We start from the raw sequence: 17,442 nt of genomic DNA on the forward strand, positions 1-17,442 counted from the left end.
GACACCTGAGGCCTACTGCTGGCAACTGCAGTTCCTGTTTTCTGCAAGGCCAAGTCGTTGCCTAATAAAAGTGGATCACTTAGTTTCCCCTAAAGTCTTACTGTCGACTTTCCTGTAAAGCTAACTCCACTTGAAATTCTGGGCCACTTATGCCTTTGATTTCGTAGGATCTTCCTGGCAAATACTCCACTCCAACCTCAAGCTTCAAGCCTCTACCATCATCTCTAGTATCACCGCTCACTTCTAGATTATAATCAGCTCTGCAGGCAAAAATGGCTACTTTGGAGAAAGGACTCTGAGCTATTGTACCATTTTAAGGTCCTCTTCCAAACCTCCAAGAATATTTCCAATTTGGGCCTGGATTGTTCCTGTAATTACAGCTCATCTCCAGATTATAAAGGTCAGCTCCCCAGGCAAAAATGACTGCTTTGGAGAGTTAACAGGGTTGTTGTGCAGAAGAAGGATTTAAGGCCTCGCTCGCAGGTTGTTGTGGAGATGAAACACTTGAGGTCTACTGCATAAAGTTATTGTGCAGATGAAACAGGAAGCAAAAGAACCTCTGCAACAGCATTCAGTTTCATCTGCACAACAATCTTGCATGGTAGGCCTCAAACATTGAGAGAGTTGCAGATAAGGGACATGCATGGTTTGGCCGTATCTGCCCTCGAGCAGGGAGGCTGCCCACAGCAGTATTTTAAGTGAGATGGAGCTTTCCTGTGGCTTCCCTGTCAGCAGAGGGGGAAAGCTTTCCCCCTTCAAAAGGAATGCCCACAGACTCCCCTGTGTTGCTCTCAGAGATGCCTCCCTCCCCTCAGTCAGGGGCTGTTTGAGCCTCCCTTCACAGCAGGCCTGATGGGAGGAGGGGGGTGCGGAATCCTGAGCAAGAGCAGCAGTTGGCCCTGAGGGAGGGGAGATTCCACCAATAGGAGTCTTTGGAACCTTCAGCATGTTGTCAGAAGTATGAATCACATTTTACGTATAAGATTATTCTGAAGATGGATTAAAGTCAATTCCATAATTTCAATACAGAAAGCAAAACATGCAGGAAGGCCTGCATCTGAACAAGGAATGCAACCTCATTATTACCCATCCAGAGTAAACTTTGTTCCACAATGACCCATGACTAGATAGAGTGTATAAAATATCTTGATATCTGTGTCAGCTGCTCAGAAGCTGAATCCTTGGTACATGGGCAGCTCTAGACCATGCCCTCTTTTAAGCCGTAAAGGGCCATACACCCCACTAGTATCTGAAATTAGTTAGGCAAGCAGATATCCTTGTTAAATGGAAAGTATAAATGGTGGGCATAAATGTTTTACTTTTCAACAATTTCTGTATTATTTAATTGTACGTCAAGTCTGCACATTGTTTGCACAATCATTGCAGTGAAATCAAATTACTGCTGTTATTCCCTGAGTGGCTTGCAAACTGAAAAACAATGGCTTTCTCTTACTGCTGCACGATGACGGGGGTTAGGTGGTGACATAAAGGTAAAGGTAAAGGTATCCCCTGTGCAAGCACCGAGTCATGTCTGACCCTTGGGGTGACGCCCTCTAGCGTTTTCATGGCAGACTCAATACGGGGTGGTTTGCCAGTGCCTTCCCCAGTCATGACCATTTACCCCCCAGCAAGCTGGGTACTCATTTTACCGACCTCGGAAGGATGGAAGGCTGAGTCAACCTTGCGCCGGCTGCTGGGATTGAACTCCCAACCTCATGGGCAAAGCTTTCAGGCGGCTGCCTTACCACTCTGCGCCACAAGAGGCTCTAGGTGGTGACATAGTACTACAGAAAACCTTTACAACTGAAGGAATGAAAACAGATTCAGGTGGGTAACAGTGCTGGATTGAAGCAGCAGAACCAAAATTGAGTCCAATGGCACCTTTAGGGCCAACGAAGTTGTATTCAAGGTAGCTTTCATGTGCAAGCAGACTGCTTCAGATACAACGAAATGAAAATCACCAGTCCATACATATGGGTAGAGCGTGAGCAGTAAATTAGCATACAGCAAATAGTAACCATATAAATTACTTTTGCTATTCCTGTTTGGTCCTTGAATCTGTTAAACATCTTAGTTATGCTGCATACTAATTTACTGCTCATTGCTCCCCCCAACCCATAAAATAAAATAAACCCTCAGACCATTCCTACAGCCAACATATCCATCCATAGCAATTTTCTGACATTCACGTCGTCACAACCCAGAGCTCGGGACTGGCTGGACTATTGATCTGCCCCCGCGTGGCTCCTCTCACGTTCACTCCCCGCGAGCTTTCCCAGGAAAGCCGTCAGCCCTCCCGTGCGCGCGCGCTTGCGGGCGGCTCTACCGGGCGGGGCGTCGCTTCCGACTTTTGCCCGGCCAGCGCTTTGTTCGTCAAAGAGCGTCGCTTTCTTCGCGGGGAGTTTCTGATCAGCGGCTCGGGAATCGGCTTCGTTGCCTTAGCAGAGTCGGAAGGAAGTGGCCAAGGCCAAACGTAGCGCTTGCCGAACTACTCTTTCCTCGTTCGGTGGTCGGAGACTCACGCCGGTGTTGGGGAGCCGCAGATATGGTGAGGGCAAAGGAAGCGGGGGGCGAGGAGAGCGGGAGGAGGGGGTCTCGGGGTGTGTGTGTGTGTGTGGTGGGGCTCAGCTTTTTCCTGTCCGAGGGGGGGGGGGGTGAGTCAGCACATGCTGCCTGCTCATCTGCGGCCCAAGCGGCGCATCTTCTCCCGCCACCTGGAGACTTGCCGTTTCTGGATGGTTTTGCTCCCGCCGAATCTCCCAAGACACTCTTTGTAAAATCCACCGTCTTTTCACGCTCACTGCTGCTTTTCTGCTTCCGAAAAAGCCGGCCGGCATTTCTGATGAGAGGACTTTCTTGCGTCTATTTTTCCAAAGAGCAGCTGACTCATCAAGTGGAGATTTGTATAATTCCATGCTTAAATAGACGAAAGTTGTTCCTGAACTAAAATCTTTTTTAACTCTTCCGTTTTCATCCCCTACTGTATTAAATCCAGCTGTCTGATTTACATCTGGACTGAATCCTTCCCCAGTACTTCGTGTTCTGCTTTTCTACGCCAGTGTTTCTTCCTCCTTTTTGGAGAAAGGAAAAAACAAAAGCACCTGATAACGAATGTATTTATATAAGTTAGACTTGTATGCCAGAAGTCTAATGATGTATAGATATATTAGTTATCTTTAGAATACTTGGTGACGCAATTTTACATACCTTTAAACTTATATTATTATCATCCTGAGTTAATATAACTAGTCTGTTTTGTGAAACTTTAAGTAAGAAATAAAATATGTTTCAAATGTACAGAGGTCACTTCATTTCTTACAACCAATTTGAAGCGAAGACCCAATGAAATAAAAAAGACTTGCTTCTGGGTAACTGTTGTTTGGCTTTAACTGTTAGACCTTGTACCCTCAATTAATTTACTTATTTCACCATTGCCTAGTTGATGGATTCTTCCTGATCACTCAAGAAATTTATAGTTAGAGAGAAATCCTGTTCCTGTTGAAATTGAAAGCAAAACTCCTCTTGGCTTTTAGTAAAGGTGGCTTGCCAGGTTTAGAGCCTCAATACTCAGGCTGGAAATAAACCTCAGAATGTTCAGTGGGATTTGTTTCTGGGTCAGCATGCTGACCATATTCAGATTAAAGGACTTATTGAAACTCTTTTCCTGAAATCTTGATACATAATAATTTGACTCATCAAGTTTTCATATTAATTTCCCACCCTGTGTGACTAGGTAAATTATGCTTCACTATACATCATCTTAGCACAAAAGTCTTGCCTTAATCTTAAAACTTTCTGAACTGGCCTAATCTGATATAAAATAAATTATTTTAAAAGTAAAATTATCCCTACACCTGTGTTTTTATATAGATATTCTTCAAAGCCTCAAACATTTAGCAGTAGTTTTGAGGGGTTATATTAATATAAATATCTATTGTAAAGACAGTAGTTTAGGTTTTTCTGCAGAATGTACTGTCATATTAATGGTTTCTTTTTGTTCACTTTAGTTTCGCAACCAGTATGATAATGATGTGACTGTTTGGAGCCCACAGGTATTTCTGGATTTTTGTCTGTTTCCTTTTTTGCTTAACCTCAGGTGCAAAGGAATAGCTTGCCTTGAATATAATGTGGCATTCATTATATTGTGGAATGTACTGTTTTGGAACAAGAAGAGGCACCTACTTAAAATAAGATTTCTGGCAACTCAGGGTGGGATGTCTTGAGAAAACTGTAATTATGAAAGAAGCTGAACACAAGCTAGTATACAATAAAGAGCCATTTTCATTTAGAAGTTCTCAAAATTTATGAGGCTAGTAAAGGGTTTTGACCACTTTTGATGTTATTAATTTTATGATGATAAGTAAATAGGGAATAAGGTACAAACAGCCTGGTAACTGATCCTCAAATGCTATTAGGTAAGGTAATCAAAAACCATGCTGTCCAACTTCTTTGGGCCAGTGAAAAGATCAGCAGTCCTATGGTAGAAGAGAGTAGGAAGCATATTGCCTGGTAACTGACCTTCCGGTTGTTAGCAGTCAGGGGAGTGAGACAGGATGAAAGAGGATGGGAGCAATGAGAACTGGGAAATGGTTTGCTTCCCAAGAGCCTTGCTATGTCAGAGGAGATCGAAATATTGCCGAATTAATTGTGTATCATAATGCTGTGGAAGCCCGCTTTGGGATCCTTTTGGATAATAATTTGAAATATTTGGCAAAAAGAAACATTAGCTACTGTTGGTGATCATAGTGAGTAAAATTGAAAGGTAGCATCTGATTTCTGTTAAAAAGAGAGAGAGAGAGACAAAACCAACAAGAGGTTTGGTTTTATTAATCTGAAAAATCCTATTCTTCAGCATTCCATCAGTCAACACATAATTCAGAGCGATAAGGAGATACATTTTAAACTATATTATGTTTTTTAGGGCCGAATTCACCAAATCGAATATGCAATGGAGGCTGTCAAGCAAGGCTCAGCAACTGTAGGACTGAAATCAAAAGTCCATGCTGTTCTGGTTGCTTTGAAGGTAAACATTGGTGTAAAATCTGAAATTACTTCAGCTTGGGCATTAATGGAAACACAGGATATAGAACACTTGTGTATTAGAACCAGTTGTGTGGTCTGATGGATAAATTATTTTATACAGCATTTGTGAGCATGTTGGATTTTTGCATTTGATAATTGCTGACCAGTTCCTGAGTTTCATCTGTGGGATGACAATTCAGAAAAATGGTATAGAAATTGTTATTAGCCTGAATATGAATTTTAATAAACTACTACCTGAGATGCCAGTGACTGAACCTGGTATTTCCTGCATGTCGCAACATTGGTCTCTTCCCCATTTCTGTCTTCACCATAAATTTAGTTGACAACAGTATTGGTTAGGCTATCCTTTTGTTTGCAGTACTTAAATGCAGTTTATTCCCCCTGTACACCCTTTGAGTTCCTTTGTGAATATATGCTTAGTCTTTATTGTAGATATTTACAGATTGGTGAATGAACTATATTTCTCATAAATGTTCTTTTTTGCATGTGTAGAGGGCACAATCAGAGCTGGCTGCCCATCAGAAAAAAATCCTGTATGTTGACAACCATATTGGTATTTCTATTGCTGGACTTACTGCTGATGCAAGACTTCTATGGTAAATTGGCATGCTGATTTGTATAGTATGTACATGGCACTAGGGTATGGATATACACACTGGATGTGGAATTATATCTAATTAGGAGGAGCCTGTGGGCTAGTTCACCATCTTGGCTCCTTGAACTGATAGGTTATATGAGGAAAATACATTACAATTGTTAATATTAGTATTTATTTTATGCATCCTGTTATGCTAGGTGGTATATAGAATCCAAAGCTTAAGTATTCACTGAAATTCTAAACTCACACAAGGCATACGTCCTACTAAACTTAATGGGGTTTACCTTTGAAGAATTACGTTCAGGATTATGCTGTGATCCTTTTTATACTTACATTATACTCCAAGAATCTGTAGTTAGTATGTTAAGTAAGGTATTCTATTTGCAGTACTCATCTGAGATAGGTAAGCCAGTGATTTGTTTTTTTACATGGTCAAAATGGATAAAGTCACAAAACATGTAACATTGTACTGGGCCATTTATATCAGATTCACATTAGATAAGGTTTGCTTGTTCATTCTTTCTCAAAATGCATTTTCTAAGGCTTCAAATATTAAAATTTGACATTGATAAAGCAAATGTTTATCTTTAAGCACTTTATCATAAGGGGTATCAGTGCAGTTATTCTAATAGGCTACGAAGATCGGGTCCTTCCCCATATAGGCCCATTTGTCAGTCATCTGGGCATGAGTTACCCCCTGAGTTGGTGGTTGTGGGCTGTGGGTGACTGCAGTCAGTTGTGCAAAGAAGGGAGGGCAAGATTAGATTAGTTTTTATTGCCAATGGTATGGGATTGTATGTTTTCTTCTGTTTTTATGTGGTTTTTATCATTTTATTGTAAACCACCATGAGCCAGTAAGGTCCGGGAATGGCAGTCAACAAATACAATAAATAATAATAAATAATATTACAAATTGGGTGTTTGTGTGTGTATGCACTGTAAGAGAATAGTAAAAGGGAAGGGTCTTGCAGTGTGAATGGCTGAAGTTATATTTGAACAATGGGTTTCTTGGCTTGCAACCCTAGCTGCTATATTATACCAGCTCAGTTAACAATGGTGTTTCAATGTTATGGCCATGGTTCTTAAACAATAGTTCTAGGACTAAATAATAAATGAAACCCATGCTTAACAGGCCACATTCTGCCTTTTTATTTATTTTTAATCTTACAGTAACTTCATGCGTCAGGAGTGTCTGGATTCAAGATTTGTATTTGATAGGCCTCTTCCAGTATCTCGATTAGTGTCTCTAATTGGAAGCAGTATCCTTTTTCACTTGTTACCTTGGAACATTCAAGAGCATTAACGTGGTGCCACATTGTCAGATCTTAATTTTCTTTTTTCTTTTACGTAGAATATTTCTGTGCCATCTCTTTAGAGTTCTGCTTGAAGTAGCTTGCCATTTTAAAAGAAAAACCAGCAGCATAAAAACTATCAATACAACAGAAGCAGACTATTAAAAAGCTGAAAAACGAAATGGCTAATTAAAAGCTGGGGTAAAAAAGTATGGTTTAATCTGGCACCCACAAGAGTGTAAAGTAAGTGCCAGGCAAGCCTCAACGGGGAGGGTATTCATCAAAAGGTGATGTGCCTCCACAGACAAATGCCCTTTCTCTAGTCGCCACCCACCTCACACCCGAAGACCAGGGTGCAGAAGTAGCAGGGTTTGAGAGGTAGATCTGTATTTGTGGGCTATTGTTGACCAGAATAAAAAAATACACTTTGATATTTACACTGTCCCTCTACTTTACAAGTGAAGATTTCACACCTATTGATGAGGGTGGGGCGGGGATCTTAACTACAAAAGAGAATGCAAACTTACTAATAGATGGGGACTTTCTAAATGTTTCTGTATTTCAAAGAAAAGCAAAACTCACTTTCTGTCTGGATTCACAAGTGCATGTTTATTAACATTAAGTGATAATTTGGCTGAACAAAAGAGCTATTGCTAAACCAATATGAGACAATTTGTATATGGTTTGATAGTCTAAAACAGTTTCTGCAGCAAGTCACTGAATGAAGAAATGTTGCATATTTACATGTATGAGCCAGCGATTTGACATGCGTTCCTTAGCACATTCAAGAAACACAAATACCAACACAGCGTTATGGAAGAAGACCTTATGGTGTGGGACTTCTCATTGCAGGCTATGATGTAGGTACATTAGGTGTTTTTAAATAATTTGTAAGAAAAATGTACTCTGTCATTTATCTGCAGAAGATGTAATAATTATAATATCTTGAGAAATTTCCTTCCTTGAAATATGACAGTGCACTTAACTTCAAAGCAGTGTGTTTAGAAAACTAGTCCAGGTCATGAAACAGAATTTGCTACATGTACAATTATAAATTAATATGTTGTCTGCATAATATATACACACACATGAAATAAACATTGTATGTCCTTATACATTCTCTGATGATTTGCCTCCTTTGAAAATGAAACCAATCACCTTGTTTTGTTAGGATATGGGACCACATATCTTCCAGACCTGTCCTTCTGCAAATTATTTTGATTGCAAAGCAATGTCTATTGGTGCAAGATCCCAGTCAGCTCGAACTTACTTGGAGCGACACATGACTGAGTTTGCTGACTGTAAGTGTGGAGGTTTTTCTATCTGGTTTTATTTTGCTAATATTGCTTACCCCTTTTTCTCTCATGTATGTTTGGCGATTTTCTTGGTTTATTGAGACTATATAGCCAGTCCTGTGTTTCAGGAAAGCAATTCATGAGATATCTCCTTCACTTTAAGAAACAGTTCTAGAAATACTGTATTTCTAAATTGGTTATATTTGCAGGTAATCTGAATGAACTGGTTAAACATGGGCTACGTGCATTAAGAGAGACCCTCCCTGCAGAACAAGACTTGACCACTAAGGCAAGTGCAGTTTCTTATTTGAAGACTCCCATGGTTGTGGTACAGCATGTTCTCCAAGCCAAAATTCACTATCAGTTAATCATTTGCCAGACCAATGAAAATGAATCAAGAAATGGGTGAATGAATAAATGTTAGAGGCATGCTAACTTGGACAGGGTAGGCACAGAGCCCTAAAATAGAAGGCTCCAACACATTCTGCTGTCAAGCCGGATAAAATACTAACCTACACTGTACTCTGGTTCACTGTTGCTTTGTAGTAATTTGGTGGCTTTTCTTCTTTATCCTAAACAAGCTTACTCAGAAGCATGTGTACCTACATTGTCTTATTAATGCAACTAGAATTCCTACTTTCTTCGGTAATGCAATTAATTTATGTAGCCTATGTAAATACACAGTTACCCAGATTGAGATCTTCCACAGATAAAAATGAAAGGAGAGCCTGTTGGATCAGACTAGTGGTCCACCTAGTCCAGCATATTGTTTCACACAGCAGCCAACCAGTTGCTCTGGAAGTAAAAAAACAACAGTACCAGGATATAGAAGCCAAAGCACTTTCAATTTGCTGCCTACTAGCAGTGGTATTTAGGACCTGGCTAACTCTGCAGATGGAGGCTCCCTTTAGTCAGTATGGCTAGTCACTACTGATGGGCTACATGTTTAGCCGCCTATTACAGCTATATATACTATATATATTACCTTGCCTGTGAATTCCACAGTTTAGTTGTTAAAGAAGTGTTTCCTTGGTCTGTCCTGAATTTATCTACCAACAGTTTTATTTCAAGTTCCAGTATTATGGGAGGAGACAAAGCTCCCATTATCCATTTTCTCTGTGTCAGGCATAATTTTACGAGCCTCACGTCTTCTCTTAGTTGTCTTTTTTACAGACTGAAAGTATTGAGATAATCTAATTGCACCCTTTCAGTCAATGTAATTTCTTGGTTTCTGGAAAATTCATAAAAGCATTTCATTTCCATGGTTCAGGATTTTTGCCCAGATTATTGTCTGGGACTCCTCATATTCCTTTTTATATTTGCTTCTGAAGCATATTGAAATGTTTGCTTTGAAGCAAACAGCATAAAGTATAAAGTATTTACAATGAATTATATATGAGAGACTGGGAATCTAATTTAATTTGTTATTTAACAGAATGTTTCCATTGGGATTGTTGGTAAAGACATGGAATTCACTATTTATGATGATGATGATGTAGCATCGTTTCTGGAAGGTCTTGAAGAAAGACCACAAAGAAAGGTATGCAAGTATAAGCTAGAGACAATTTTTTTGTAGAATGTCTTATTTGCTGTCACTATATGCCGTTTCAGAAGCAGAATAGAACCAAAAGTTCAGTGGTACCTTGAAGACTAGCAACGGTTATTTGAGCATGAGCTTTTGTTTCTCAGAACTCACATTTTCATGGGAAAAAATTTCAGGTTTGTTCTTGCAACCCCTTCTCTCTACATACACCACCAGCTAATTAGTCCCTTCTGTGACAAACCATATAGCTTGTTGTTGCATCTAGATCAGCAAAGTGTGATTTGTGCTTTTTCTACTACCAAGGATTGTGAATGGGAAGCAAACCACAATTTACAATCCTTGTTTGTAGTAGAAGTGTCAGTGCATTGGTCTCAGAAAGCAAACTGGTCTGTCACAAAAGCAGAAGTTGCGAATCAGCTTGCCTTACATAAGGGGAGTATCCATATTTAAGGCCTGTTCACATACTTCCATTTCGATTTATTTCCTTCTGAATTATTAATTGCTTTGCGAGCCAGTTTGGTGTAGTGGTTAGGAGTGCGGACTTCTAATCTGGTGAGCTAGGTTTGATTCTGTGCTCCCCCACACGCAGCCAGCTGGGTGACCTTGGGCTCGCCACGGCACTGATAAAACTGTTCTGACTGAGCAGTAATATCAGGGCTCTCTCAGCTTCACCCACCTAACAGGGTGTCTGTTGTGGGGAGAGGAAAAGGAAGGCAACTGTAAGCCACTTTGAGACTCCTTCAGGTAGAGAAAAGCGGCATATAAGAACCAATTCTTCAATTATAAATTACATATTAAACTCCAATAAGAAATACATCTGGGCTACCTATACTAGATTTTTTAAAGCACAAAGACATCTTTGTGAAGCTTGTTGGAGACAAATAGCTATATGAAAGTCTTGGTAGCAGTTACTTTATAAGATTAAGCTTTCATCGTTGTAAGCGAAAGCGGGGAAAAAACAATGGCTGGGATCCAGAGAGCTACTTTAGTTGTGCCCAAGGGCTTGTGTGAGCATAGTAGAATTTTTAATTGGATTTCCATTAAACCAGACTCCTTTCCAATATCACAAATTGTTTTTGAAGGTTATCTGAGTTTCATCATCCCTTTATAGTGTGTCTTGGGAAGCTGGTTTGAGAAATATGCTCCTCAGGTATATGGAAATGTTTTTGTGTTTTTTGTCCAGTATGAATGTGATTCGTGGGTTTGGTAACTAGATGGAAAGTATATGGAAGTAACCAGATGCATTGGGAAAAGATACTTCAGAGCATCCTTTAGCTTTATGGACTTTTGTTAGCATGAAAGTTCAAATATTTGAATGTCATATACTGTACTTCTATGGTCTCTAAATATTGGTGGAGTTGTATGGTTCTTTCTAGAACTTTGCTCTTTAATTTTTCTCCATTTGCAATAATCTCAAGATTTTCTTTTCTCTTTTCAAGCCTGCTCAGCCAGCTGAGGATTCTGCAGAAAAGGCAGATGAACCAATGGAGCACTAATTACTGTACATGTACTAGTGCATAGGTTACTTAATATGCAATAATGCTGGAACATTCATCTGTATTCTGGTAATTACACTCTAAACTAAGTGCATATAGTAAAGATACATCTTGGTGAGTCAGTCTTTAAAATATATGGCAAAAAGAAGTTATGCTAACCACTTCTTTTGAAAGATGTTTTCTAAACAAGAAAAGTATGGAATACCATTTTATATGAAAAATGAGTTGCTTTTATCTCAAAAAAGCATCTTCTGTGAAATAAACTCCTTTCTTTCTTGAAACCTCTTGCTCAGACTTATTTTTACCTTGTCAGAGTGTTCAATTCTGCTGTTCCTCTTGCTGAGAGGCTTGCCACAGGTTGTTTTCATACCACAAAAGTACCTGCATACAAGACATTGTTTCTGGCCTTGTTCAGAGGTCAAGCTGTTCCCCTGTAGCCCCATATTGTTATGTCTTCGGGCATGCAGGCAACCTTCTTCAGTTTGATGCCTCTAGCCAGCTGGCCAGCTTGATGCCTCTAGCCATTGCCAGACCTCTCACAGCCAGATGATGCCATCCTTGGATGCTTCACTCCCCTTCAGTCTGAAGTTGTCAGGGCTTCAGGGCATCTGGCTTCATAGTCTGCCAGGCTTGGGGACTGTTGGAATGGCAACCTCTGTTCTCTGGGAGGACCAGATAAAATTTTTATTGCACAAGTGTCATCCTGTTGTATGAAAGCATAAGTCATGTTGAATTAGCCATAAAATCAGTCAAAATGTAACTTATACAAGGAGGGTAACACATGATAATTTCTGTTTCTATCCAATGATGGAGAAGACTGAAATTATGTATAAATTCCTTCACTCCATGACCTACTTGTTAATTTTGATAAAAGTTGTAGACATTTGTAAGAAGCCTTGAAGTGGTGCTATGTTTTATTTGGGGTGTGAAGGAGAGGAGACAGGCTTGGTAGATTGCAGTGCTTTGCTACAAGTCAGTGATCTTCGTAAAAACAATGCAAGCTCCCCACTATAACTGTTAGATGTGTTGGTGTGCTAATACTGTGGTTCTTAAAGCTACTTGTAAGTTTACTTTGTAACTGAATGCTGAGATTTGAAGGTATTTCTTGACTCACCACTAAAGCATTCAACAGATCTATACACACATTTGAACTTTGAAAGGTGCTTTACAGATTTGGACAAAACTACAGTGGATCCATTTCCCCATTTATCTGGGAGGAAACTGTCAGAAAAAGGCCTCACTTCTGAATAAATGCAGGATAGTATATTTTTATCACTCACCCTCTCCAAAGGACTTATGAGAGCACTCACAGTTCTCCATTTTATCCTTGCAACTACAGCCCTGTGCAGTAGATTGCACTGAGTGGAAGTGACTGACTTGGCAAGTTTCATGGCAAAATGGACTCTGAAGATTTTTGGTGGCGGTGGTGGGGATCATTTGTGCACGAAATTAGGGTGACTGTGGGTGGTAGGCAGATGGTTGTGAGCTCCTGCGTTGTGCAGGGGGTTTGACTAGATGACATTGGAGGTCTTTTCCAGCTCTATGATTCTGTTGTCAAAAGCACCTGCTGCAGCAGCTGGAATTTGTTTGCAAGCTCCTGTATTCATTTCCTCCATCCTGGCTCTGCCCTTTTTGTCATCCATCTGACTTTTCATTCCCATCATCTGCTTTCCTAACTGCTTATTTCTTTCTGTATTCTTCCTTCCCTCTTCTTGTTCTCTGATCACTCTTGATTTCTTATTTTCTAAGGTTTCTTATTCTCGGGTTTCATAGTGACCCAAGATCCTATCCAATTTTTCTATAGCCTCCTTCTCCTCCAAAAAGCTTGCCTCCAAAGTCTGTCCAGGGGCTAGCCAATCACCTTCTGTCCCCCACCCCTGACCACCCACTCCTTCCACTTCCCTCCATGACTCAGACACTGCAGGTCCCTGCCACATGAGAGCTGCCCCTGCCGGTTAATTCCCTAACAGCTGCCTGCAGCCTTTCCAGGTCCTGGGGAGAGGGAGAGGCCGTCCACAGAGTTCTCCCAGTCCACCCCTAATTATTATTATTATTAATAATAATTGTAATCCAGTCAAAAACAAGTTATGGTGGAAAAACCTAATCTTAAAAGCCCAAGAACCAACTTATAACCGAGTGGGAGGGAGGGAGGAGGGTACAGGTGTCAGATTGCAAACAATCACGGAGTGCCTGGAAGGGGGGCCATATAGATCTTCCTGGGTCACACCAGCCTCAACCACAGACCTGGTGGGAGAGCTCCGTTTTACAGGCCCTCCGGAATGCTGAAAGCTCCCACAGGGCCCTCAGCTCTTCTGGGAGCTCATTCCACCAGGTAGGGGCCAGGACTGAAAAGGCCCTGCCCCTAGTTGAGGTCAGTCAGACTTCCTTGGGGCTGGGAATGACCAACAGATTAGTATCTGCAGAGCATAGAGTCCGTTGAAAAAAGTATGGCCCCTATAATAGAATGTTTGGAAGTATGGCCCTTCAAGAGAATGTTTTTAACCAGGTAATATTACTTACCTCCATGTCATGAAAAGCTTTACCTGCTAATTTTTTTCATATTCTCTATTAAAGAATCACAATATTTTCCTCCAAGCCAAAGAAGTGTATTCTCTGCAAATAAGTGAAGGTCCTAACAACTGATATTGAAAGGGGTTCCTATCTAGTTTTTCATAAATCCACTTATTTTTATTTTTTTGCTTTTCGTGATCTAGACCTATACTTTACTTTTCCCATTTCCCTTCCTCTACCTCAGGGGTCCCAAATTTTATGAGCTAAGCAAGCACCTTTGGAAATCTGATATAAGGCTATAAGCTCAACCACAAAATAGTCATCTTACAGGAGAAAACAGCAAGAGCCCTCTGAAGTCACAGGTCACCAGAAGGGAAATCTCAGACACTCCCAATGGATGTGACATCACACTCTCTCACCCACCCCACCCTGCTTCTCAATCACCAGAAATGTCCCAGTGGCCCACTCTGCTAGGCCAAGAACCGGGCTGGGGCAGGCACCCACTGCACACTGTCACACTCCCAATGCAGTTAAGTTTAAATGAGAGTACTTACCTCTCTGGATTCCAGTCACTACCACATATGACAAGAAATATTGTAATTTATTTAATTTTTTACACATGTGCAGACAACATTTTACAGAGAAAAATCCATCTGAGCTATAGAAGACCTGCTTCTTGGGGCTGCCTTCCCCTCTTCCTGAGATATTAGGACAAACTTCTGCCTGGGGGAAATAATTGAAACTCTCCCTCTGGAGAAGTTACCTGAGAGTCACTTGAAGTTTTATTGTGGTATTTGTTTAGTGAAACTTATTGTAATTCTGTCATACAATGAGAAGCGGTGCAAGATAGGAAGATGTGGAGAAAGCTGAGCCATAGGATCGCTAGGAGTCGGTCATGACTAAATGGTTAACCTCATCATTGTAATCCACACTCGTCCTGCCCTGCAGGAGAAAATGTACAGTGAAAGCATTTGTAAAATGTTAAAATAAATAAAATCAAATGGAGGATTAACTCCCAACTTTTTTTTGGGGGGGGGGGAAATCTGCAAATGTGAGATTTCCCCTAGGTTGGCAGAAACCTATACTTTGTCTTGAGTTTTTTTTTAACTCAGTTATATGCCATACTTCACTATAACTGCTAAGTGGAGTACCTATGAGAGCACATGGGGCGAGGAAACACCATTCCTCTCCTGCCAGTTAATGTCCTTTTGCTGTGAAGGCTTACTTATCAGCTGATTAGTGGGGGTTTGGGACTGTCCAATGTGTAAGACCCTGGTAAAGACTCCGCTTGCCAGTTCAGTGGAAGTGTGGGGTTGAAAGACCTAGGACGAGCCACTGTCATCCCTTTCTCTCCTGCTGATAATCCAACCTAAATTGCTAGCCTCCCCTCCTATGCCAACCTCTCTAATCCCTGTGGTACCCCCTCAATGAGGCCCATTGTGTGGGTTCTCCTGCTCCCTGGTTCCATGCCCATTGTTGCTTGTCTCAGAAGGTTCCCCCTGACATTATCCCCTGCCCGTTCGTGGAGCAACTTGAGGCCCTTGGGTTATCCACTGAGATTTGTTTGTGTACTTGGGGGTGGGGGCAAAGCAGTTTAAGCCCTATTTAAAAAAAAAAAAAACTCAACTACTCCCCCCCCCCCCCTCCATTTAAAGCCTTCTTCCAGGTTTGCAGGAGCATACTCTGAAGTAAAACCCTTCACATTCACATAGGCTTTGGGTCCTAGCAACTGCGTCGTAGGGCTGAGTCTTTCACTGCGGGGTGAATTCCTTTAAACTACTAAAGACAGTCGAGAGGTTTAGGAACTCGAAGTGCCTACGAGGCACGCGAGTTATAAACGCTGCCTAACGGACACGAGCTTGGAAGGAAGGAAAGAAAGAAACTCCATTCCTAAAATGCGCCGCGTACGACTGAGCGTGGCCGGCCACAGCCCATCTAAGCCAATGAATCCCATACATTTCAGACGTAAAGGGGACGCTGTCTTGGCCGACCCGATACAAACCGCGGCCTGTGGCCGTCCCCTCAGCGGCTCCCTTCATTCCCTTCCAGGCGGAAGGGGCCGAACTTCCTCTCTCGCTGAAGACGCGTTCCTGCGTACGGCGGAAGCGTGTCTCGCTGGGGCCGCCATACTATCGATGTGGCCTGTGCTCGGGGTGCTTCCACGTCAGCTGGAGGGAACGAGCGGCAGCGGGGCGCTTCGGGGGCGGCTGCGCGGACTCAGCGACCGTTCCCCGGTGAGGTAGGGGCGGGAGCAGAGGGGGGCTCGGGCGGGGCTGGTTCTCGGGGCTTCTCTTGGCTCCCCAGTGACCGGGAGGCGTGCGGGGGCTCTCGCTGGGCCTTGTCTCGGGTGGGGAACAAGGAAGGGGGTCGTGGCGCCCGAAAGACGAGTCCATGTTAAGCTTCCGTGGAGGAGAGCCCACTTCTCCCAGTGTGGGGCATGGCTCCTCCGTGTTCAGCCTTGGGGGGGGGGGGGGCAGCCGGTCCAAGGAGCCAGGCCCGCTGGAAGGAACGGAATCAAGAAAACTACCTAGATCGGTCACTAGTTCTGCTAAATCAGCTATCCAGCGTGGTGTGGCGGTTAAGAGCGGTGGCCTCTAATCTGGAGAAGTGGCCTGGATTCCCCACTCCTTCACATTTAGCCAGTTGGGTGATCTTGGGCCAGTCACAGACCTGTTAGATCAGTTCTCACAGAGCAGTTCTGCCGGAGCTGTCAGTCCTACCTACCTCGCAGGGTGACTGTTGTGGAGGGAAGAAGGTAAGGCGATTGACAGCCACCTTGACACACCTTTTGGGGCAATAAAAAGTGGGGTATGAAAGCCAACTCTTCTTCTAGCACCTGTAGGGGGTGGGAAGCCCTGTGCTTTACCAAGAGTTAATAGCGATAGTGAATTAGAAATCCGAAGGGTGGGGGAGGGGCAAAATAGTACTTCGGCGCTGCCTTCCTTCTTCATAGTTGTGTTGTGGAAGAATTGTGATTTTTAAAATCTTTAGGTTAAGGAGTGACTAGTGTGACCTTGTACAGAGCAAAAGGATGTTTACCACATTTATCACATTGGAGGATAATTAAGTGGATGGGGCCAAAATGCTGATGTTATTAAGTCCCGTAATAGTATTGTTTAAGTGTATACACAAAGAAAGTGGTTTGTTGCAAGGCCTTGTGTCAAAGTCTCTCTTATCCCAATGTTGGTTGTAAGGAGCTGTTTTAAATCAGGGGGCTGTCTATGGGCAAGGAATGCCTGTCACTCATGGCATTAGTGAGAGAAATAGAAATATCCAGGGTAGGCATTAGTGGATCCAGGAATGATGTGTTGAACAGTTTTGAGCTGGAAGAAGTAGGTGATTATCTGCAGTTATTTCATAGCCCATCTTGTAGTAGGCTGTTTCTGAGTACCAGTCGAGCTTCCTCAATCTGTTTTGTCTCCCTTCATTGAGTTCGCATTGTAATCCCAGGAATCACTGTTATAAATCCTTCAGATGTGAGCCCCTCAATAAAGAGCTTTGTGACATGCAGTTATAGTGTGTACAGAAGATGTATGTTGCAGTCAGTGAGCTTTCAGTATAAGGTGGTGCTTATGTGGACAACAGAATCAAGACACCTGACTGGTTGCAAAAACTGACTAGACTCACGTTGAACTTTGTCGGGCTATAGCCTGCTTCATAAAAT

General features: G+C 42.1%; 2 protein-coding genes and 1 long non-coding RNA gene across 4 annotated transcripts in view; 2 read left to right on the top strand and 1 right to left on the bottom strand.

The window, feature by feature from the left end:
* Positions 1-2,195: 2,195 nt before the first annotated feature.
* On the top strand, positions 2,196-11,548 carry PSMA1 (proteasome 20S subunit alpha 1). The gene is made up of 10 exons (XM_077321700.1): positions 2,196-2,548; positions 4,008-4,052; positions 4,922-5,023; positions 5,536-5,639; positions 6,812-6,900; positions 7,723-7,793; positions 8,105-8,234; positions 8,438-8,517; positions 9,664-9,768; positions 11,211-11,548. The coding sequence occupies exons 1-10, from the start codon at positions 2,546-2,548 to the stop codon at positions 11,265-11,267; spliced, it is 786 nt and encodes a 261-aa protein (XP_077177815.1). The 5' UTR covers positions 2,196-2,545; the 3' UTR covers positions 11,268-11,548.
* Positions 11,549-11,701: 153 nt separating this feature from the next.
* Positions 11,702-15,863, bottom strand: LOC143829987 (uncharacterized). Its single transcript, XR_013228314.1, has 3 exons — positions 15,781-15,863; positions 14,542-14,720; positions 11,702-11,929 (listed from the first exon to the last, which is right to left on the bottom strand). It is a non-coding gene; the product is annotated as an uncharacterized LOC143829987 (long non-coding RNA).
* Positions 15,861-17,442, top strand: part of COPB1 (coat protein complex I subunit beta 1) — a 30,680-nt gene continuing 29,098 nt past the window's right edge. The window contains exon 1 of one of the 2 annotated variants that reach the window (XM_077321699.1): positions 15,861-16,012. The gene's annotated coding sequence lies outside the window, so the exon portion shown is untranslated. Of the gene's footprint in view, positions 16,018-17,442 lie in introns of both variants that reach the window. The other variant, XM_077321698.1, reaches the window with a different exon arrangement.

The sequence above is a fragment of the Paroedura picta genome, chromosome 2, assembly GCF_049243985.1.
Source record: "Paroedura picta isolate Pp20150507F chromosome 2, Ppicta_v3.0, whole genome shotgun sequence".
Lineage (NCBI taxonomy): Eukaryota > Metazoa > Chordata > Lepidosauria > Squamata > Gekkonidae > Paroedura > Paroedura picta.